The sequence below is a fragment of the Anopheles darlingi genome, chromosome 3, assembly GCF_943734745.1.
Source record: "Anopheles darlingi chromosome 3, idAnoDarlMG_H_01, whole genome shotgun sequence".
NCBI lineage: Eukaryota > Metazoa > Arthropoda > Insecta > Diptera > Culicidae > Anopheles > Anopheles darlingi.
In genome coordinates this window covers 40,338,936-40,363,340 of record NC_064875.1, presented here as the reverse complement: position 1 = coordinate 40,363,340, position 24,405 = coordinate 40,338,936, and the positions used below count along the sequence as shown (strand labels likewise).

Here is a 24,405-nt window from a genome sequence, read left to right as displayed (position 1 = left end):
TATTATGTCTAAATCATTTTTTTATCTATCTGGAAGGGACGGGGGAAGATACAAGCGATGTACTAGGTATGTTCTCGCTCCCTCCCCACTCCTCCTCCACTTTCCACATGTATTTCTGTGTCCGGCTTATTCTATTGGTTATCTAACGGCAAAATTTTGAAATGGATAACCGCTAAAATTATTTGAATCGGTTGAGGTGTATGTTTTGGTTTTTTACCTATTTGTCCCATAAAGTCAAGTGCGCTTCAGGTTCAACTCCGGTTTCGTTTTTTGACAGTTGTAAACGCAAAACCGGTCACACACAGGATGCGGCTGTTGTGGCTGATGCGGCATGTGGTTGAAATTATGAAAATCACAAAAGTAATGTTATATTTTTCCTAGTCTTTTTGCTCATTCGATGACTTTACCACAGGAAATATTTATTCTTTTTGTTTTAAGCCCGTAGCATCAGTAAAAGAAAGGTTGGAAGCATAATTGAAAAACGGTGAGCGGATACGACGGTGGCGGCCGCAGTGTGAACGTGCCCGACAGCTGCCGCATCAACCGCGAGAGCCGCGCCCTATTGTGGTAACCTGGTAATCGTTGTTTTCGTCGTCGTCGCCTCGTTGTTCATTTCATTCATTCATTTTCATTCGATTTTCATTGTTGTACGCACGGTTTTCACGTTCCGCGGATCTTTAGGCGATTTTCCTTACTTTACCGGAGGTCGACACCTTCACGCGAGTTGCCGGCGGTTTATTTTGTGCCCGAAAAGTGATCGGAAAACGGACGCGTCGCAGGAACCCGGGTGGAATATTAAAAATAGCATCAAAAGTATTTGAAGAAGCTCGCGGGTTCCTCGGTCGTCGGGTGTCGCGCGGTGTCGTCGTGCGAAATCGTACGATCCTCGTCGTTCGGGGGTGATTACGGTCGTCCGTTGTTGAAGCCGCGGAGGAACGCGTGTTTACAAAGCGTGCGTGCCAAAGAAGAGTGAAAGAAAGTGGCAACATATCGTACGACCGACCGAGCCTTCATCAAGTGCCACATCATCGTCGTCACAGTTTTCTCCCGCAGCCCGTAGTCTCTTCCACGTGTGAATGCCTTCGAGCCAAGGTTACAAGAAAGTAGCGTCGGAACCCCCGATCGATCCGGTGGATGTTGTTGTTGGTGGAGCGAACGACACGGCGACGACTGCAGCGACCGGGACAAACATGCCGGCCAACATGGGAACCAGCCAACCTGCGTTGGCGTCGGTAGCCGGAGCGATTCAGTCGAATCCGGCCGGTAAAATACCGGCCACCAACTCACAGCAGCGGCTCATGCCGACGGATTCGGATTCCGTGTCTTCCTCCCAGGACGAGGGCTACATCGAGGGAGGACCGCCAAATGGCGACGAAGACACGGTTACCGTGACGACGACGACGGGCTCGTTCGGTGCCAGCGCTTGGTTTACGGTGGCCGTCCTCTGCTTCGTCAACCTCATCAACTACATGGACCGGTTCACCATCGCAGGTAAGTGTTGGACTGCGGGGTAGAAGGGACGAGGCAACAGGTGGTCGGGTTGCCGGGGGTTGATTCTGACGATTGTCACTTTTAGGAATCGCAGCAAGTCACGCCACTCAACCGGGCAGGTAGCCAGGGTAGTTGATCGAAGGGAAATCGAAGTAGATTGTCGTGTTATCAGCAGCGCGCGCGTACATTGTCAACCGTCAACCGTCTACTCAACGAACCCCTTGCGATCCCTCTTCCATCTTGCGTTATCACTCGCTGAAGAGCGTGATGGAGGCCGACTCTGTGTTCCATTGGGCTCCGTTACTGCTTACGCCTATGGTTGGCTTGGCAGCATGGTCATGCTAAATTGCTTTTTTGATAAGCCCTCGTACTGCACCACCGTTGCACATAAACCGTTTCGAGGGTATCGCGGAAGGGCCCTTGTGGCCCTTCACATTTATCTTCTTCCTTTAATCCTACGCCACCAGTTCCCGTGGTCCCTTCCGCATTTTTTTTTTATTTTCTTTTGGTTGAAAAATTGCATTCTGCTGTCGTGTAGCGCCCCCGGAGTCCGCTCTGCCGTTAATATTTATAACGTTTTGTCCCTTACACACTTACTTCCCCCTTCTTCTGATCGTTTGCGAGATTAAAAATCAACATCCGCGTACCGGCTAACCGCAGGGGTAGAGAGAACCCTGGTGGCACGGTCCAAAACGTACGTGCGTGCCTGATTGTGGATTATGGTGTGTCATAATCAAATAAATATGTTTCACATCCCTCGGGTGCAAACGGTCCCGAAAGGACGGGGTGCGATTGCTGGTCCTGCGGCTACTAACGCCCCTGATGCGTCATGCTGTGGACGATTTGTTGGATTTTTTATTCTCCCTTTTATGCGATGCATTAGTTTTGGTCAGCATAATTTATGCCGCACATTAATATATCGCACAGTACCGCAGCACATCGCTTCGACCGGCCGGCCGGCAGCACGCATTCTTTAATGATTTAACTCCAGAAACTATTCAACTCTTTCGAGGAAGGGCGACTCCCATTCCCCCATTTGTCACTCATAATTCTCTGTGTGTACGGTGGCCATCAGTCACCGAAACCGGGCGGGCATTGCCGTTGATTACCGTTGATTGGCGGCACCACGACTCCCGTAGGCCCATCGTCACGTAATGTTGTTATCACTGGGAGTAGAAATTCAATTAAATTACGACAACGTTAAGGAGCTAAGCAACAAACTGCCTGACGGCTTGTTGAGGCTCAGTTCGAGATGCACCCTCTTAACCACATGCTGGACCACTTGTCCAGTTTCCAGCTAATGAATCGCTTCACGATTCACGAACGAACTGTGGTCCCAACGATTCGTGCCCGCTAGAAGGGGCCGGTCGTCAATGCTTCTAATTGAATTGGGTTCTACTCTCTCTCTCTCTCTCAGCTGCCACCGTCAGTTGCAGTCCGGTTCGGTAGTACTTTCACTCGCTCGGATGATGGCCACTTGTGGCGATGAATGGCAGGGTATGCGCTACTGCATCAGCACAATAATTAGTGCAGTTCTAGGGCCAATACTCCCGCCCGGGGTTTCATTGCAATCCGTGTCAAGTGGGGCGCTCATCGTCTGCAGGTTGCAAAACGAACGGCAGAGCATATTCAGAGATGCATCAGGTTTCTAGTCCTCTAGATTTCTGCGCTCAGGTGGTTGGGATCCTCTCGCACTACTTGGTCCTTTGAATGCCGCAACCGTCTCTGCACAAGACAGACATGCAGGCAAATAGTAGTTCCGCTTCTCAGTCAGCGGTAGTGCGTCAGTTCAGTCAGTACCCCTGAGAGTACCGAGAAATGGGGGAAAGGGTGCTAACAGTTCGAAAATAACCCAACGCATTCTACCAAACGAGGTGACGAGAAGACTCGCGTGACTGCTGTACTGTGTGTCACGATGTCGTTGATGGTTGCACGAGTATGCTTGTCCAATTAAAAAGTTCTTCTTCTCCGCCTGGTTTGTCTCGTCAAGGAGGGGCACGAGCTCCAGAAAAGAAAGAGGAAGAAAGCCCCACCATCATCATCAAGAAGTGACGCTGCGATGCGAGAAAAGATGGTGATGAAGTCATGCTCATTACTTATCTCGACCGTTTTTGGCGTAGATGGCATGATACCACCGTGGGTTGCGCTGTCGGGGGGGGGGGGGGGGGGGGGGGGTGGAATGAGTACACGTAGGCCAACAACAAATACTCTGTTGGCAGCAGGAACTGGCAGACTGGTTGGCCAGTGGGCATATGTGCACTGGAGTGCAAACGCGAACCGGGAACGCGATTTGTTGAGAACTTGTCTTGGAACAACACGAGAGTCACATTTGTTGGTTGCGACTTTCTTGCTTCTAATCATCCATCCTCCATTAGTGGTATTGTTCCAAGAGGGACTAATCCCTCTCGGTCCTTCCCGAAGACCTCTCTCCTGCCTCTCCCTGGACATGAAATATGAATTAATGCCCCCGAACACAACACAGGGCTGGGGTGGAATAATAAAAGTAAAAGCTCTCGGTTTCACTTTGTTGCGCCTCTGGCTGTGGGGGGATACTTTAAATTTCGACTTTTTCAACTGCCACACAGACACACGCACACACGCACACTTTCCATCAATCCCCCGAATTTTCAGTTTTTCGGTTTCGATTTTTTGTTGTTTTCGATTAATTTTCCGCTTTCAATCCGGTGTTGTGTGCGACACCCGGAACAACCACAACCGGCGGTGGCGGCAGTCACTAACAAAGAGGACGCGCGGGAAGCAAGTGATTTCCCATTTTTTGCCCCGTTTTCGGAGTGTTGTGTTACTTTCTTTTGAGCGGTTCAAGCCCTCTCTGCCCTCGTCCTCCTCCTTCTATGCGGTTCCAAAAGTTTGTATTTTTACTCGATATTTACACAATTTATGGCGCCCCATGGAGCTGTTTACGCGGTTTTATACCCTTGAACTGAATAGCTTGGTGGTTTGTCGGTGATGGTGATGGAATCATCGTGAATTGGCTAATGGCGTGGCATCCAAATTTTGCATTTTCCATACCCCCCCAAGCGTACATGCGTGGCCTTGCCCTAATCGTGGGAGCACCGGCGGCGGCGGCGGCGGCCATTGGTGGGTGTTTTGTCACCTGCGATGAGCAAGTAACGTTATTGTTTTGTCGTCGCGCACAAACTTATCATCTAACTGCACTGCTTCAAGTATAGTAAGAATGAAGCGACTTAAAAGCACCGTAATGGTGGCCCCTTAATGAGTCCAGAGTCATGTGGATGCTTCTGGTGGTACTACGGATCACAGGGGCCGGTATTCGGATATGCCTACGTGGTGGTGTTGTACCGTTGTTGCATTCTCCTCTTTCCATCGAAAACCTCTGCGCTCGCTATTAGCTCCCCGTTGTTTCGTAAGCGTCTGGCACAGAGCGAAGCACATACAACGTGGCCCACAATACGTGGCATCAGCGTCGTTGCCCCTACCCATGGAAAGGTGGCAGACCGGACCGGAGTGACTGGTGGTGGCCTATGGAAGGTGCTGCTGCTGCTGCTGTTGTTACTGTTGACCGCTTTTCGGTATTTGGTCTCCAGAAGCATCCATCGCGTAACGCGATCCAGCAGTGCACAGAGAACACATGTCCGATCGAGTCGGAAGGGAGGGGTTTCGAGAGTGTGTTTGTTTACTCTCGATCGAGCGATCGATCGATCGTATCTCGGTACCAACATTCGATCTTCTTCGATCTGCTTGGGTGGTAAAGAGGAACTGTTGTTGGAGTCTTCCTGCCAAGTATGTTTGACTAAGACTCCTCGCGCTGGTACAAAACAAATATCATTCGATCTCTGTTGTACACTTCTCGGTCAATTGCTGTGCATCATTAAGGTTGAGCAATGAACCAGGAAGTGATTCCTTTGACACATCATCTACCGATCCTTTGAAGTGTGTCCTCACTGTGTGCCACACCTCTCAGCACAGCCGTTGATGTAGGTATGCTCCAGTTGTCTCCAACCGTTCCAATGACATGTGGAAGCCAATGACCTTTCAACTCAGGAACAGGTTTCCATCGGCTTTTAGGAGCACATCAAGCTGAAAAAGAAACTAGATAAACCCAGGTTCATTATTTTTTTAACATTTTATTTGTTTGACAAATCACCTCGACAAACATTGTCAAGTTGTATACAGATTATTAGCAATAAATTAATCTAATGTTTCTGGGAAATTATCAATGGGAAATGCATAAATGTTTTGTGGAAATTAGGAAATGAAAGATTTCCCAGGGTAATAATCACCAAGGTTGTGTTGTCCAAACGACATGCTGATAATCCCGGCAAAATCAGTATAATTAATGCTGCTAGAGATTATTTTTGTGACCGGAATTGTGCTCGAGCTGATATGATTGTCATAATTAACACGACAATCGATACAGTTTTAAGCTATTGCAACCAATCTTTGATTACTTTTTTGTTGAATTTCGATTATTTAATTTTCTTTTAGTTTCAATGATGATGCGTTCATTTTAGAAAAATGTATCATGAAAACTGAGAAAAAATAAGAATACCAAAACTGTTTAGTATTAAAAGCTGGCATTGGATCTTTTGATTAAAAGTTAAATTAGCTCTTGTGAAGAATTCATTGGCACTCACTTTTGCTTTGCCATTTACGCAAAACCGATCACTTGCTCAACTATTTTATCTCATTATCGGTATATAATGTCGGCATTTTCAGTTCCACTGATCCAATAGCCGTCGTGGAGAAACTGTATTAAATGTCGATCTGAACCAGTCAAAGCATCTTGAATACGAAATGTTACATTTGATCATATAAAATAATTTTCTTTGTCATTTTTCCTTTTTTTTCTCCCGCAATCCATGGTTCTGAACGAAAGCATTACTCACACCGCTCGTTCTCCATTTATATAGAAGATTTGTCACAGCTTCACCTGCTACTGCTAGGTGTGTTTCCGACTGTTACGGGGTTCTGTAAGCCATCCGTTAACACGTTTCTCGTGTATCGCCTAAATACGGTAAATCCTTTCAACCCATCCGGGCCGCATCGGATTGGCTTTTAGGGGGTTTAATTTGATTACCACCTACCGGGTTCGGTTCGGAACCGAGAAGAGAAGACGGGAAGAGCCCTCTTCCTGATATTATACACCCCTCATCACCACATCACCACGTCTCTCTCTCTCTCTCTCTCTATCGGTTGTGGGTTTTTATGCTTCCCACATTTCCCTTTTTTTAGTTTTTACGCCCTTCTCAAACTCAGATACGATCCCTTTCGCCTTCGATCCATATCACTCCCGGTGGCGAAGACGGCGGCTGTTGCTGCTGCTGCATGCTGCTGTCGGCGTGACCTGAGTTGATGCGCCCCAGCCGGCCGGTTCCACGTGGGCGGCAGAATGCACTCGCTCGTACGCGGGGGACTTGTGGTGACTGACAGGATGCTATCAGGCAGAGGATTCGGTGGGGGGAAACATAAATTATCTCTCGTTTAAATTAAATTCTTGATCCATCGCAGCTTTTAAGCGAGGCCCCCGGGGGTCATAGTAACACGATTCTGGTGTGGTTCGGGTGGCAATGATGATGCACCTACCCAAAACCAACGAGCAACAACCATCCTCAGCCGCGCCCACTCAGCCCTAAGCTCAGCGGGGGCTGCATTTCGTGGGCGTGTAATGCATTTTCCCTCCGGGGGGGCGGGATATGCAACGAATTTATCGATCGATAATCGCGTGTGTGTGTGTGTAAAGCCCACCGTTGTTACTAAGGGCAGGGCCCAGGACCGAAGCAAGCACCATCCATCATGGAAAGGAGTCCGGAGCTACAGGGACAGGTTTCCGCCATCAATCGCCTCCAGCAAATCCCCGAGAAAATGGAAAACCCGTATATCAATCTGTGCACCTTCGTCTGCAGCCTGCAGTCAGGAGTGTAGAAGGCGTCCTGACCTGCGGCTTAACCTTATGTTGGTTCTGTCGAGTGATTCGGTGATGCATTGTTTTCCTTATAGGAAAATTTATGTGGAGCTGGTTGGTTGGCTGGTATCGATCGCTTGTGTGTGTCAGTCGAGGGTGGTTGCAAAACTGGGTTCTCGTAATCGAATACACCATTCTGCACCGGAACAGGGCCGTAGTCGGAGTCGCAGTATGTATGGCATCGTCAACCGTTGGAATGCACATTAACATTCCACGCGTTGGCATCGCCACCGGCATTCCACTGACGCGGATGCACCGAAACACACGCACGCACGCTGCACAGGAAATTCAAAATGTTATGCCCCTCAGCATAATCATATGACACCGGGGATCGTGGCATCACATTACCGAAAGAAGTTTGATTCTTGAATTAATACGGTACGTCGATTGTTTGACATGTTTATCGAGCTGTGGACTATGTTTATGCATTTCGAGCCAGACGATGCGGTGAGTGCCGTCGTCCTCTCACTTGTTATGGTCACGATTTACACTCCACTCTTGATGGTGGTGGTCTATGGCCTATCGGGATTACGAGACACCGATATGGAGCCCTCGCACAATTTCAATAGAAGATCGATTTGTTGGTTTTGGATGAAACGACACTTTCTTATCACTCGCTGCTAAGACAGACAGTAAGGGAGTGGGATGATCATTAAGGCGATTATTGCAAAATGAGCCGTTGAAACGCGTAAATCATTGCCCAACCCGATGAAGCGTTGTTACGACATTACGACAGTTGATCAGCTGATGTTGTTGGTTGATCATGGCGCGCGAACGGCCGTACCCACCTGATAAGCCCAATAGGACTCAAACGAGTGGTGATAAAGAGAATGGGGTAGTATAACTCACACACACACACACACACCTCACAACTTTGTCCAACCATCATCGACATCAAGCCAACTCATCAAGCGCTGTAGCCACGCGGTATCAGAGTCTGTTGCACTGCGGTCACTTACAGCGTGTGGTCCAATGCACCGTATTGAAGCAGCATGACAACAAGAAAGGGGAAGGAGGGGCACAGTGACTACGCGACGTACGACGTGGCCACTCTCTGTGTCACAACAGCGCACCGCATTGCTCCACACTCCAACGTGGCAAGCAATTAGTGCACGACGATAATTATATCTTCCTTGGCTTGGCTTGTGGAGCCCCACACCCCCGAATCTACTCTCACCATCATCTTGGTGGGTATATCAGCATCAAGAGGAGTTAATGGAATGTGTTTAGTGTTGATATCGTGTGTCGCGAGCTATACGATCGAATTATGATAATGACGCACGCTCCACGATCGCGCAATATATCCGATCATTAGCCCGAACCCGAACCGAAAACCAGCTATTCCGATGCACTTTGCGTCATTTCCGGTTCACGCTCGGTGTACTGTTGTACCTGACGTCAAGATGAAGAGTGGACGTTGGGTTCTTGAGAACGGTGTACACAATTTGCTACCTAGTGGCGACGTGAAAGTGCTACCATGTAGGTAGTGATCATGGTTGAGACATTGACGTGATTGGCAGATTAAGGGTTCATGCAGTCGATGGAATGTTTGCATAATCAGTAAAGTCGGTCTTGGTATTTCATTTGACTAGAAATGTGTCATGATTTTTTTATGATCAAATCACGATCGACGAAACAGAAAAAGTAACCATATTACCACTAGAACTATTAGAAGTCGGTTACTTACTGCTTATCTTAACATGTCTTGAAATTGTAGTATTTTAGAACCAATCAAGAGATCATCTTCGCAGTTTTCGTCTTTGAAATATGCCAGACAACAAAAAGGAGAACACAATATCGATAGCGATAAGAAATCAACAACTAATTAATAATGAATTTAAAAAAAAAACAAATAATGATCATAGTTTCACTAGCTTAATTTAACAGTGTAAACAGTGTGTTGTATACACAAATATTACTTATTTCATAAAATTTTCTTGAGCCCTTAAGAAGATTTTATGAAATAAATGATATATTGAATTGTATTGTATTTTTTTGAGATTTGCATGTACTTGGCTTTAGTAAAGATATAAACCAGAATGGTTTTGATAACACATCTGCGTAAGATGAGGAAATAATAGTTTCGAGGAGTGACTTCACACTGTTATCACATGTAATCACAAACGGAAAAAAATTAAATTGCACACACTGCACACAAAAACTATAATTGCAAAGCACAAATTTAATTACAATTCAATTACATGACACAATAGATGTGTATCAATTTGATATTTCCACTTCCTGGTTTAATAGTTCGTTTCGTCTTCGCGTCACTAACAGTTAAATTCACCATCGCGCGAGAGTATTTTTGTGGTGATAAGCAACATGGGCGGAAACACTGTATAGCCCGGAAGCTAACTTATGAGGGATTTCCAGGCATCGTACGATATGTCGCCATAGGGGCGCGGCTGCAACAAGTGATGCCGCCTGGCACCACTCGTATATACATCGAGAGCCCCTGCACTTCTCGGGATTCCCTCGAGGGGGGTGTTGACATTTTTGTTATTGTTGCTTGGTGCATTACTCATCTGCTTTCGTTGGAACATTCGATTGGTCTAATTTTGACCACGCGACCATTATGGCACGTGCGCTATTTGTTCTTTCATATGCAACCTCCTAGCTCTTGCGTAGCAAATATTGAACGTCCGTGTCACGGTTGGGCTATTTTCATGTCCAAGTGCCGCGGACGCCGCGGTTCTAATCATCACAAAAACAAATTCCTTACGTCCGGCCCGGCGTGACTAGGGCTAGGAAGGAGGGAGTAGCTTGTGTTTTCATTGACGCCTCGCACTGTTGCTGATGATGATGATGATTATGATGAGATCAGCTCACGTGTTCAAAGTGTGTTGATGCCTGGCTCGAACATCGAACGACCGCTCGTACGATTCGTTGCGAATGGTCAGGCAGAGGGCGCTTGCGCGCGTACATTCCGAGGCTCCCCTTTTGGGTGCACATCTCGTACGATGTTTTGCCTTGAATCGACGCATCACGCGATGAGCAACAAACCATTACAGGCTATCAGCAGCAGCAGCAGCAGCAGCAGCAACAGCCAAGCGAGTTCGATGAAACTCTTCTTAATGAGTTTCTGTGTGGAGTGGTAGGGTAATCGGTTTGCTTGTCTGGCTTCTCTTATCAGCCAGGAAGCCAAAACAAATAATAAACCGTATTTTGGGTCGCGTTTAATCCCCCCTCTAGGCGGCGACTTCCCTTGCTCTAACTAACCGCATTCGATGTCCACCCGATTCGAATTTGCTTAGTGAGCAAAGAGCCGAGCAGCACCACCAAGCAGTAAGTTGCCTGCAATCAGCTTGTGGCTGCGTTAGTCTCTGTGTAATCGCGTAACGCGGACCATTAGTTTGTCGCCATTCCAAACCCGTCCGTTCCGTTCGGTCCGTCATTACGCGCTATTTTTAAACCATTCTCGCCTTACTCGCATCGCGCAGGGTCGGTCAGACGGAACGGGAACGGCCACAGAATGGCGGAGAGGAGTATGTAGCAAGAGGCGAGGATGCAAATGCCGCACTTTTCTGCACTTTTCCGAACGGCAATGTGCCGGCGTTTCCCACAATCTTCTCTGCAACACAGACTAACGCATACGCTGCTCCTCGGGTACAGTACAGTACAACGCGGGGTTTTCTCGATCTCGAGCAGCCAGGCAGATCGCGTAACACACAGCATGAAGGCATGATGATGATCGGCTCCACATCGGCACTTGGTTCGCTCTCTGCACCACGAGATGGGGCGCGAATCCATTGCGAATCGGTGCGTGGCCCCTTCTCAGCAGTTGGGGCCGCGCACACGTTACGCAAACCAACGCAAATGGCACCGGCGACGACGACGACGACGACGGAAAAGAGTGTGGCGCGATCCGAAAGCGACCAATCGGCGCACGATTAACTTGCTGTCGATATGACGTCACTCGTCGACGGCCTTCTCCACACACCGATGGTATAGTGTGCGTTTGATGGCCCCATGGGCGTGTATCTTTAGAAAAAACCGTCGTCCGGTTCTCGGCGATGCCGCTTAGTTTATGGGCCCCCCACCCCATTCGGCCTCGTGCGAGATGACGTAGCGTGTTGGGGTTCCCTTGTTCCTGTGCCTCGTAGCCGCGAACCGCAAACTGATAAGCATATGCTGCCGCTGCTGCTTATGACGCTAGAACCGGTTTAAGCTGGTGGGGTACCGTATCCCGTATAGCTTATGGTTGCGACAATTCCCCTTCGTTAGAACACCACCACGCGCCCCGCTAGGACATAATTATCATCGCGATGCGGATTAAAAGGTTTACAAAACGTGGTGTTCCGCAGCAGCATGTTGACGACATGATGCCAGAGTCTAATGATGTACGAGGGGAGAAAGATAAGAAACGCGGGCAGCAAAAGATGACCCAGAGATGACGATGGTCCAGAGCATTGGCGAAAGCGAACGGTACGCATCGAGTGCAATGTGTGGTGTGTGCAAATATTGGGATTATGTCAGCATTCGATCAGCTCTCTGGTGGTGGTGGGGAACACTGTCGTCGTCCCCGAAAACCGATGCCAGCCAGCTAGCCAGCCAGACAAGCGCATCAAGTGACCCCGATGGCCGTAGTATGCCTTAGTAGTCGTCGTGGTGGTGGCCATTTCTGTTGGCTATTTTTGAAAATTATATATTAACCTCCACATAACGCTGCTCCTTTCACTGGTTTGCGAGGAAGGCGGATCCGAATTGGTGGCGATGAGGATCGGTCGATCTGTTGTTGTTGCCGCTGCTGCTGCTGCTGCACTGAAACCCGCTCGAGTGAGGTAACACTCGAACTTCACAATACAGAGACCCCTTTGGGTTGGGCGTTAGGTTCTTCAGGTGTTCAGATGAATGAACGCTTTCATTCGAGTCGAGGCAATTTGTGCCAAATGCTGCGTTGGATAACATATAGCATTCCAGCGAGAAGAATAAATGATCCTCAGTCCCGATCGCACGAGATCAAGTGACCAATGCTTGCTTGTTTACTAAGTAGCGCTTCCAGTTATGGCGCCACTAACGCCAAGGTCCTGGAATGGCGCTTGTGGAATGGTAAACAAAGGTTTATCATACCGATGACGATGGTGTTGTGCCCCAAAAGTGAGTCATGGTCGATTGTGGGGCGTATCGCGTCGGCATCGCGTCTGTCTCGTGTTGGCGCATAGGCCACAGATATAGCGCCGTGATTCAAGTGCGCCTTCCCCGCGCGCAGGTTATTCATGTCCACTTCCAAGAAGTACGGGCACGGTGAGGATGAAGTGAGCGATCTTAAGATGATCCTAGGCTAGTGTCAATAAAGTGATATCATCTCTCCCTTCAGATGGGGAAGGTGTTGATGGAGATAGGTAGTAGTATCCCCTTATACGAACTCGCGGTCATGGATCATAGGGTGTTTAAAAGGTCTCTGAAAGGGATCTACTGATCACTGGCAAGCCCTTCAGTGATGATGGCGTGAAGGATGATAGGGTGTGTCTTTATGACCCCGGTTGGTTTAAGTTTTATCGTTTCATCATCCTGCTACCATTCGTGAAGGGGCTGCCATTACGGGATTAGTGAAGTGAAGAATGGTGTTGTTCGGGCGGCATTCGGATTCGATCGACTCCAGCTGCGCATCGCGTAACCTGACTGACGTGCATCTTGATGCATCTCTCCTATCGCTCCGCGTTTTATTTTATTTTTAAACCGAACCTCCCAACCTGTGGCGCAGATAGTAAAAGAAAGTCTCTCTTGCTGCAGTCTGCATGTCATGGATCTTCGGCGATCACTCTGCGAGACGATAGATGATCGCGCACTGGTCTATCACAACTACGGGGTTGGGGTGAAGAAAGGCATACTGTTTATTGTAGTTTTAGCCAGATTTATACTTCTCCTAGACAACTGCTACGTATGCTTAGTGTCATCAGTAGCAGCAGCAGTAAGTGGCTCGTGCCAACTCCCTCGTGTATTTATATTTTCTTGAAGAGGAGCTCCATTTCAATCAATCATAAACCAGGGGAAGAGCATCCATTCTGTGTCTACTTGACACGAAACAGATATGTTTTTGTTGTTGACTTTTTGGTTTATGAAAACCCACACTTGGAACTCCGGAACCTCTGTGTGTTTGTATTGTTTATTGTTAGTTGGACCACAAATCCCACTGACGGTGAATCAGAAAAGCAGTTGTGAATGCATTTGCACGATCTCTCGACAGCCTTGCGATCGCACTGTGATCGCATCTGGAATAGTAACGCGTGCAGTGCAGTGCAATACCGTTCCGACGGCGATGGTTTGTTGGCTAGACGGCAGTGCAAGCAACAAGAAAGGAACATGTGGCGCCCGGCACTGCGCATGTCGCTAGCGATCACGCGATCTTCATGTTCGTTTAGGGCGGTGCCGGCCACCCTAATGCGCTTTCGTGGCCATTTCTGAAGCTCTGCCAATAGGAAGCGGTAGTGTGAGGAGTCGTGACTTTGAAACCGGAATACAGAAGAAAGGAAGCGTTGTGGGGGAGATGTTAGACGAAGGGAGATCGAGATCTGATGATGATGATCGTCATCACTATTACTGGCTTGTGGTGGTGCTGGTGCTACTGCAGATACTACAGTTGGTTTGTTTATCTTAATTTCATCGAGGCTAATAAGACGCAGGACGCTCAAGTGAACCATCATTGGCAGAGGAAAGGGGGACGGGTGGGCAGGGGGCACCCTTGGCCTTCGCTTGGACGCAGGAATTGATGATGAACACTCGACCCGACATCCCGACGATCCACGGCTCTGGATGGCAAAACCTTGTGCTCCATCAATCAAGTGTGTGGGTGGCGGGGTGGAGGGAGCTACCTTGAGACAAGATCTTCAACAACCTGCTGATGCCTCTGCCACAACCTCCCTGCCACCCCGTTCAGAACGCGGCACTTAATTGATTAACACACGATCTCTAATTCAATTTACACGATGGCCTTTTGGCATCGATCGGTCTACCATTCGGCAAATTCCTCACCACGCCCGGCATCTACCAAATAGTGTCAACAGTCTTATTGGTTGGTTTATAATAACCCTAAGGTGATTCGCGATTGATTCAATTGAATTCCTTCATCTCTCGAGAGTGCAAGCAGCATCGTCAATTTCTGGTCAGACGAGTTTAAAAGTCTCACGATCATCATGCGTGCCCGTGCCCCCCATCATCTCGCACCATATTGCGCGAAATTGATGGAAATTGGTAAATGGGAATCGATGTTCAATCAAATCATTATTGGACTTTCTTCCTGGAGCCATTTGCGCGGTTAACCTACCGTTGTTGCTGCTCAATGGTACTATGTTTTTGTCGTCCATTGAAGAACCGCAATCGATGATGGGACTGCTGGTGCACCTTCTTGAAGCACCTTGGCTTGTGATGCAATATCTCTCTCGTTCTCGTCTCGAACTTCCATTCTCGAACGGCGTTTAGCTTCCGTCGGATCGGAAATGAAGACACTATTTTTAAACAATAAGCCGATGGCGCTTCCTGGTGACAACAACAACAGTGTGCACGACGCTGGTGGTGACAGCTATTGCGCCAAATTCGCTTGCCTTCGTCTGCCACCATCGCGGCCGCCACGACGACGACGACGAACGTGATTGATCGGTTCAAAGTAGTTGACCGGCCTTCCTACTCCCGTGGTGTCACGTGGACATCCAATTGTACGACAGAAAACCTCGCGTTGGCGCCCAAGATTACACTTTGGCGATGGGAGTCCATTTTTGGGGTGAAAGTCCATCGATCGCCAGAAGGACGGAAGGAAAGTAAACAATCTAAATGCTGTGACCGCCGGTGGTTCGATTTTACCGTAACATTCATGCAACAAATCGAATAGCCGTTTGCATTTACCGAGTGTTAATTGTCTGTGGCCTTTTCGTGAACAAATTGGAGCTGCTTTCCTAGTAGCATTTTTATACCATGACCCGCGCATCGTGGGTTTCTGGTGCATCTGAAATGAACTGCATTACCCCTGCCGCTCCGGCAAATGCATGGTGTGCATTTGTGCCATTGCCGGTTAATGAGTAACTTAGACACGGAGTAAATTTACATTCTGGGCGCTGACCTGCTAACAACTGTCGATGATCGTTCCTTTGAGGATCGTTCAGATCACCTCAACCTTAATATATGATAGTACTAGCATGACCCGCGTGCGTCGCTACGCGTAGAAAATTAGGTTTTACTGAAATGTTCTATTTCTTTGAGTTTCTGCTTTGTGTGTTAGGATTGTGGGTAATATTTGCCGATGATTCAACCTTGGTCACATGATCGCCAACCATAGTTTTGAGCGATTGAACAGCAAGGTTAATAATGGGATTGAATTTCATGGATTGATCAGCAAGGTTAATTACTAAACTATCATTGGCAGTTGATTTACTGACTAACGGAGACGGTTTGTTTCGTATGTAATCCCGTCGCTTTTAATTCCTCTTCGCTTTTGAGGGACTATCGAGCTCAAGTTTTTTGTCGTGGATGCTAGGCCCTCGAAAGGGGGTCTCTTCGCTTTTGGGATACTACGAAAAAGGAGTTTTCTAATCAGATCCCCCTTTATTCGCAAGTCTCCTGCCCTTTTACCACCGGGGTTACAATCTACCGGTGTCCTTTTAGGGAACACACGTAATGACTCATTTTTCCAATAACTGAGTTGAGCTCCTAACGTTACCGCCTGGAGTTTAGACCCCGCGCAACAGCACTTATGATAATGTTAATAGTTGTTATATACTGCCTTTCAGTATAGATTCAATATGAATGCCAAATTTTTTAGCTAATGATGTAGTTAATGCTTGCAAATAAACTATAGAATTCAAGAAGGATGTGGATGTTTCGTGTTTTCATCGATATGGCCGGATATCGGTATCTGACTCGACGATTGAAAATATCTGGATTTTTCATATTGCACTTCAATTATCATCATTGTTGTTTGGGGAAAGAACGAATTTTTATACCTCCTACTAAAAGTGCAATCGAGTACATCCTGAACTGTTAGTAATTTGTGTGCACATTTTGAATTTTTATACATAATTTTTTTATCTTTGATGAAATTTCGAAAATTCGAATTGTGCATATTGCCCCAGTATGCTTAAACCGGTTTTAGCTAAGCCTTCTAGGATAAAATTCTCATCAATTAAATTAATTCGCGCTGTCAACGCTCCCTGGCGCTCAGTATTGCAACTACTGTTCGGTGATTTAGTGGATTTTCAAAAAATCATTAAAAAATAACTGTTTGAGCTAGGGCTATGAAAATTTGAGAGTATTAGTTTTTTTGTATGAAAAATCTAAGAAAAATATCAAATCAAAGGTTAACAGAAAGTTACGGAAAATAATTTTTCTAATTTTTGAATAACTTAAGTAATGGGAATGAAATATAGTTTACATCCGATTCTGATACCTACAGAAGATACACACAAAGTTTGGTTCGAATCGGTTCAGCCGTTTCGTAGGAGTTTGGACACAAAAAAATGTGACACGAGATTTTTATATATATAGATTTAGTCGTTTGCGTCAGCGGAAATCATCTCACGAGAGCAGCGATCATGATCTAATCGGTCACACCTTTCTTACGTATCTGTTGTGGGCTCACGCGGTACCTGTGACGACGTACGCGTCGCGACGTCTTATGATCGCGATCACCTTCGTCACACTTTTTGTGCAGCAATAGCTGCGGCTGATTATCATGTACTACTACTATTATTGTTGTGGCGTGCAGCTTTTCGCAAAAACCATCTAATGATCTTCTACATACAACCTTATAACCCATAACGAAACGTCTGTACCTCCTAATTGACTCATATTGTGTTTGCTTTCGCTTCTCGTTTTCTCGTTTGCGAACACACATAGGTGTACTGACGGAAATACAGGATCACTTCAAGATCGGCGACGACGAGGGTGGCCTACTGCAGACGGCATTCGTTCTGTCCTACATGATCTGTGCGCCACTGTTTGGGTATCTCGGTGATCGGTATTCCCGCAAATGGATCATGGCACTCGGTGTGTCGCTATGGAGTACCACGACGCTACTTGGATCCTATATGCATCATTTCGGGTGGTTCATCACGTTCCGGGCGCTGGTCGGTATCGGTGAAGCATCCTACAGTACGATCGCACCGACGATAATCTCCGATCTGTTCGTGGGCGATATGCGCTCCAAGATGCTGGCCCTGTTCTACTTTGCCATTCCAGTGGGCTCCGGTTTCGGGTAAATATTTGTCGGATGAATGCAGATTAACGGATCCTCTATTAACAATTACTAATGTTATTGCCGTAGGTACATCGTTGGTTCGGAGATGGCCACACTGATGGGATCGTGGGTTTGGGCACTGCGTGTTACTCCCGTGCTCGGTGCGATCGCCGTCGTATTGATCATCATGCTGCGGGACCCAGAACGAGGCCAGAGTGAAGGATCCCATCATATGCAGGCTACGTCGTACGGTGAAGACATCAAGGCGATCGTGCGCAACCGTTCGTTCATGCTGTCGACGGCCGGATTCACCTGTGTTGCCTTTGTTGCCGGTGCCCTCGCCTGGTGGGGTCCCAAATTCATACATCTCGGACTGACATCACAACCAGGGAATGAACATGTCACACTTAACGAGTAAGTATCCGCTAACCGGGGGGATCTCTCAACCGCTAATCAATTTCAGAGTTTCGTGGGTTGCTTGGCGATACGAAGGGAAAAGCCTGGATGCCGCTACGATCGATACGATAACACTATTTACACCTCCTACTTTCTCTAACCTATACCTCATACCACCTTTGAAGTGTGTCCTATCGATTCGGGATCGTAGCGATGACGGCCGGATTGATCGGTGTACCGCTCGGATCGTACCTGGCCCGCCGTTTACGGCCGCTCCATGCCAACTGTGACCCATTAATCTGCGCCGGTGGGCTGATGGCTAGCGCACCGTTCATCTATCTAGCGCTCGTCGTGATCAAGTACAGCGGAGGCTGGTGTTTCACGCTGGTCTTCATCGCTGAACTGCTGCTCAACCTCACCTGGTCGATCGTGGCCGACATTCTGCTGGTAAGACTGTGGCCAAAGAAAGTGAACAGCAGCAGCCTCAACAGCAGCAACAGTAGCGTGGCACATCAGCACACACCATCAGCGGACCGAGCTTACCCGGTGCAGCAGCTTATTTGCTTACAGCTCTCCTCTCTCTTTGGGGATTATCATTATTCTGCATTAGGAATGCGGGCAATCACTTTTGGTGGTACACCTTCCATGTTCAAAATTAATCGATTTCTCTCTCTTTCTATCTTTTTCTTTCTATTGCTACAAACAAATCAATCTATCTCGTCGTATCAACGTGCGTGTGTGTGACAATCTACACGGAACATCCTTGGCTTCGTTACTGTTCTGCGTGTTCCTTTGCTCGAACTCCCACCCGAACCCTCCCTTCACACAGGGTATCGTTCGTGTTCGGTGCCATTACTATGACGACCGGCATCATTGGGGTTCCGCTTGGGTCATACCTTTCGCAGCGTCTCAGTGTGAAGCACCCGCAGGCCGATGCGTACATATGTGCCGCCGGTCTGTTCGTCAGTGCGCCACTGCTGCTCGGTGTGTTGTTTGCGGTTCGCGTCAACATTTACTTGGCCTATGCTCTAATCTTTTTCGGCGAGGTAGCACTGAATCTCAATTGGGCGATCGTGGCGGATATTCTACTGGTAAGAGCTGCAAGACATTCTTGTTTCTTTTGTTCTTTGTTTTCCCTTTCCTTTTCTTCTGTCTCCTTCTTCCAAAGTGCCTTGTCCTTCGCGTGGTCCTTTGCGCTCCCTTTTCACATTTTCGCAACTCACTGACTGACAGACTGACACTTCCGGCGTAGGGTGTAACTACCGTCTGTAATAAAGATCGATCCCCCTCCCAGATCCCTCCCTCCATCCGGTTGATATGTACTACCAATACCTTACTACTACCACTACTACTATTACTAGTCACTCTCCTTCACTTTCCTTCTCGGGGATACACACTCAACACTACACGCTGCCTTGCTGTCGCTTCGTACTGTGTTCGTCTTGAGCAATTGCAGCACATTCTTTCGCTCGCTAGCACGCACAATGCACCTAAAGTCCTTTCGTCCTATTTCCTGTTGGTGGCTGGAGCGAATACATTCGCTATCCGGGGGGGCTTTGATGTTGGTGGTGGAACTCACGGTCGGTTGTTTCTCTTCATTTCTCATTGTTGAGTTTGAAGCATTTGTACAGTTTGCAAATAGCAAAAGAAGTGATAAAAATGTAAAATAACTTGTAACATAATTCTATTTTTGACCGTTTGTGTAATTTAATTTTAATCTTCGATAGCTGCTAGTTCCGGTGCTCTGTTAATGTAAAACATTTTCATGTTCCAAATTTCAGCTAAATTTCAATCCACTGCATGTCTAGGGTGTTTCAATTTGATGAAACAATAGATATATACCACGCAATATCTCTTCTTTACAAATCGCGACCACCCTTTACGTGGACACTACATCGCGTGACTTGAGACCATAAGCACCAAATAATGGGGTGGCGCAAGTTAGTTCCTGGTGCCGCCAGACCGGCTAGCCTTGTGCTAGTTAGAGCGTTTGAAATTAAACCAAGCTCCATTTTCTGCGAAAAACTAACGGGAATTAATTTCCGGCCATTTTATTCCTGGCTTCCGATTCGTGATCCCTGATTTGAAGTTCCCCATTCGAATACTCTTCTCTTTGCTATTGCGTGCCGCGAGAGTGCAATTTAGTGCAATTCATTTCCGTATCCCTTTCATTATTTGTGTGGTTTGTGTGCGTGTTTCTGTTGGGTTTGATCTATTTTGGTTCTTTTATGTTGGTAAAACATTTTCGCAACTTTTTTAACGCACTCACTCCCGCTCTCCTTGTAATGCACCTTAATATCCTTTTGTTGTGAGCTTTGCAAACCATTTAATTTTGTGAAAAATTGAGAAAATTGACAAAATTTACCCAATCATGAACACCGCTGGCAAAACGTACGAACAGCAGCAGCAACGGCAGCGCGCAGTGTAGTGGGTGGCCCGTGGATATAAGAACAAAAAAGCAAAAGACAGAGATAAACCGCCCAAGAAACGATCGAAAGCTGTTGAAGATCGTTCGAAAATGATTAGAAAGTAGCTTCCCGTGGCCCCGTGGTAGATTGTCACACTGCGGCATTTGAGATACAACGAGCTATGGTGCTTTTGAACCATATCTGCTGGGGGCACCTCATTTTTACTCTGTATTTTTTGTTTTTAAAACGATTTTTTTGTCTTTTAAACGGTTTTGTTGTTTTTGTGTCGCATCGTGCGTTTAAAACTGCCACTCGAGCACTGCTTGTCACAGTTTCCCTTGAACGCGCACCGCGCCATCTGTGGTTCGGTGCTGATAAATGTCGCCGTGTGCTGCTGCTGCTGTTCGTATTTTTCGCCGCCGTTTAAATCGATTGTTTGTCTAGTGAAAAATGTTAATATTTTGTGATTTTTCATCTTGCCTCTTCAATAATAGTACGTGGTCGTGCCAACGCGTCGTTCAACGGCGGAAGCGTTCCAGATATTGATCTCACATGCATTCGGCGATGCCGGTAGTCCGTATTTCGTTGGACTGGTAAGTGGCTCGTAGAATAGTACCTCTTTGTAGAGAAGGACATACATTAATATTTTTCCCGTTGCCTGCTCTCTATCTCAACAGATATCCGAAGCGGTCAAACGAATGATTCGGATATCGACGGACGCGTACGCTAATATTGAATCGGCCGCCCCATCGCTCAGTATGCTTAGCTTATCTCAGTTGGCTGAAAATGTTACCGTAACAACGCTGAGTACCCTAAACGCTACCAGCACTACTGTACCTTTGAACCTATCCGATATGCCCGATTCGGATGATGACTCCCCGCTGATCAAATTCCGCGCCTTGCAGTACGCTCTGTTTACAACCTGCTTCATCGAGGTACTCGGTAGCGCGTTCTTCATGTTGACCGCCATCTACATCGTCCGGGATAAGCAACGAGTCGAGAGGGCGATCGTTGGTGAGTAGGCAACCTGGATCCTATCCAGGACCCTTTCTACGATCTTCTACTTGTACGCTTACGCTGGGTTTGCCATATTCGCTTATAAGCGCTCGTTCGAATAAGCATATTTGGGTCTCAATTTTTTTGGACCATTCCGTTTCAATTCTCACCTATCGTCTTTGCTTTTCATCATGCTCCATGTCCACAAACTCCGAAAACACCTTACTGGTGTGTCTGTATGTCTCGGCACCATCACATCCACCTTGCCTAGGCTGCCAGCTAGAATTAAGTGAAAGTTCCGGTTCCGGGTCCGATGGTAACGGAACAGATGAAGGTGGGCACCGACAGGCGGCGGCTGGTCCTCTGTGTACCTTGACCACGGATTGTAACGATGGCAGTTACCGGCAGGAGCAGCGCCAACACCAACGGATCGGCTTCGTGCCGTCCTAACGGCGACAGCCAGCGAGTGAAGTTATCTAATTGGTAGTGTCCTTCGGTTCGTGATGGGTGTCATCAGCTGCCCCTGCCCCTCTCCCTGTGACTGTGATTCTTCCCGTGCCGGTGCACGCGAATTCCCGTTCCGTTCCATTCCTACACGCCGTACGAATCGAAGGACACTCTCTGAGCTGATTAGAGATACTTCCAGTACTTCGTGCAACTACTAAATGGTAGTGCACTGAATTGTAGGTCAGTTCCGTCACCCAAACTTGTGTGTTCGGTGTTGAATCGTTTGTGCGTTTCGTAGTTTTACCAGATGGTTTTGCCGGTTTATTTTTCTTCTGTTCCGCATGCAAATTTCTTAAGAATTCGTTATATTCAGTAGTTAGAAGTAGTTCAGAATTCCAATAGCCTCCACAACCACCCTAGTAGCGTAACATTCCGTAGTAACTAAGAATAGTTCGTGCGTGTGTTTCTTGTCTACTGTGATCTAGGTGGCGATATTCATTCAGCGTTCTACTGGCTGTCGAATCCATGCTTTGCACAGCCTGCTGTTGACTTTTCTGTCGCCATAGCCTGCTTTTGTTACTATGTTTTGATCATTTCGGTTTCGTGTTTTGTGTCTCGTGGTCCGAGTGCCATAATCAGTAACAATACCCTTTAAAATATGTTTTTCTCCTTTTTCTACTTTCATCTAGACAACCAATCTAATTCTGCCTCGGCGCATCGACTGGAAAGCTCCGTTTCCGACGTAGAGGACACGTTACCACCCAGCATACGGCAACGAGCGAATGCTGAACCGTAGATAAGATAAAAGACACCGTAGGAACACACGTCCTATCCGATGTATTCCATGCGTCAAAGTGTACCGGCGACCATTTCACTCATTGCGCTGTGTGCTCCTCGTACGAATGGGAATAGGTTAGTATACCATTGTTATATGGGGACAGGAAGAGGAAGATAACAGAGTAGAAAACCGCTTTACAGAACTGATCGCAGACCGTGCTCTGCCATTTGCTAGAACACATCTAGAGAGCGTACCATAGAACGGGAGAGATGACAGGGGAGGACTCGAAATAGAATAAGAAGAGTGTCAACTACTACAGGGGTAAATGTTGTTGTTGTTGTGCACTACTTAGTACACAGATGCAAGTATAGAAATCATTGTATTACCACACCCTGGGGAGACACTTTGAATGGGCACCTATAGGTACCCATTAGTACATCACGATTGGGAAATGTAGAAGGGATCCTGCAGACGCAATGAGCTGCAGCTTCTCTATCTGTAGGGCGGTTCCGTCCTAGCGGGCGATGTATATAGGACTCGATACACCACTTTCTTCCCTAGTAGGATGGTTAAGTTTAAGAAAACAGTGGCAGGTAGAACTAACTAGTATGTCTCAAATGCCTTTCGAACAAAGCGTACGTGCAGGTACGACACCCCGATACTATCCTAGTATAATGTTAAGCGAGCAATGCACTGGTAGTGTAGACGTAGTACCCAAAAACTCAGATTAGAGACATTGTACTACGAGAAAGAAGGTACGCCAATTAGTATGAATGAAACGTGTATGTGTGTTTGTGTGCGCGTAAGTATGCAAGTGAAGCAATATTTTGTAGCAAGAAAACAATGATGGGGCCATTAGGAATGTTGTTGTTGCTATTGTTTTTCTTTTGTTTTATGCCCGGGGTTTTTGGTTTTGTTTTTTGAAGTAAATGGAAACTATTTAGGTAGACAAACAACAACGAAAAAACCTGTCAAGTGATAAAACGTGAAATCTTTGGCACGATAGGACGAGGGCGAAAAGAAAGTAAAAAACCACAAGACTGTCACGGAGGAACGGCGGGAATGCAAAGCGCGCCTTATCTTGCGTTCTAGTTCGACGGGAGGATGAGCCTCTGACGGTGGCTCGTACTGATGGCCTATTGCGATCATTTCATTTGAAATTGCCCAAAAATCATCCTTTCATTGTCTCATCATTATTAGCAACACAACACAGTAAGTGCATCGTTGCTTCGATCGAGTTCTGTGGTAGGTATATGCCGGTATACACTGGACCCAAGGCCTACTCGCCCGTTCCACATGGTTCCACCAATGCTTAGTGGCTAAGCAGTAAGAGCCCAACCCATAAAGCTAACAGCAGTTGCGATCAGTCAAGCAAAGGTCATAGGTGGTATTCAATCAGCAGTTTTTAGTTAGTGGTGCATAACAGGCAGGGGAATATTTATTGCTCGATTATGATTCTTTGGTTAAAACTTAGAGTATTTCGGGCGGATGAAACCATACGTGAAGGGGGAGATGATGGGAGGACAGAAGAATAAGAAAATAAAATTATCGACAACAATGAACTCTTCTGTTATTTATTGCAAAATGTCCTACAATTTGAAAGAAAAAAATGGTAGCGAAAAGAATAAAAAGTGGTTGTCACAGAGAGTGGTGGGTGGGTGTTCCAACATCTTCTCGACATTTTACTCTTTTCACAGACGACAGAATTGCCTGCTTTTTTTCAGTAAAACACGCGCCTCGTGCTACGTCCCACAGACAATCGCGGGTTATTGATCTA

At 47.0% G+C, this 24,405-nt stretch overlaps 1 protein-coding gene across 4 annotated transcripts; it reads left to right on the top strand.

Annotated features, from left to right (window-relative positions):
* The first annotated feature begins 232 nt into the window (after nucleotides 1–232).
* LOC125956525 (protein spinster) lies at nucleotides 233–24,209 on the top strand. 4 transcript variants are annotated; one of them, XR_007469191.1, is made up of 8 exons: nucleotides 238–1,491; nucleotides 17,264–17,621; nucleotides 17,691–18,017; nucleotides 18,185–18,446; nucleotides 20,902–21,000; nucleotides 21,085–21,421; nucleotides 21,675–22,090; nucleotides 22,540–24,209. XR_007469191.1 is itself a non-coding variant. In XM_049688503.1 (7 exons), the coding sequence occupies exons 1-7, from the start codon at nucleotides 1,077–1,079 to the stop codon at nucleotides 22,644–22,646; spliced, it is 1,905 nt and encodes a 634-aa protein (XP_049544460.1). In that variant the 5' UTR covers nucleotides 248–1,076; the 3' UTR covers nucleotides 22,647–24,209. The 4 variants fall into 4 exon arrangements, 2 of the variants coding, with proteins under 2 accessions (XP_049544461.1, XP_049544460.1); XR_007469190.1 differs by lacking the exon at nucleotides 18,185–18,446 and adding an exon at nucleotides 18,829–19,090 and having other exon boundaries at nucleotides 241–1,491; XM_049688503.1 differs by lacking the exons at nucleotides 18,185–18,446; nucleotides 21,675–22,090 and adding an exon at nucleotides 18,829–19,090 and having other exon boundaries at nucleotides 248–1,491.
* Nucleotides 24,210–24,405: the final 196 nt, after the last annotated feature.

Coding starts and splice junctions, on each gene's coding strand:
- LOC125956525 (XM_049688503.1), top strand. CDS start 1,077: ATGCCTTCGAGCCAAGGTTACAAGAAAGTAGCGTCGGAACCCCCGATC. Junction 17,622..17,690: donor CCAGTGGGCTCCGGTTTCGG/GTAAATATTTGT, acceptor TTATTGCCGTAG/GTACATCGTTGGTTCGGAGA. Junction 21,422..22,539: donor AGTCGAGAGGGCGATCGTTG/GTGAGTAGGCAA, acceptor ACTTTCATCTAG/ACAACCAATCTAATTCTGCC.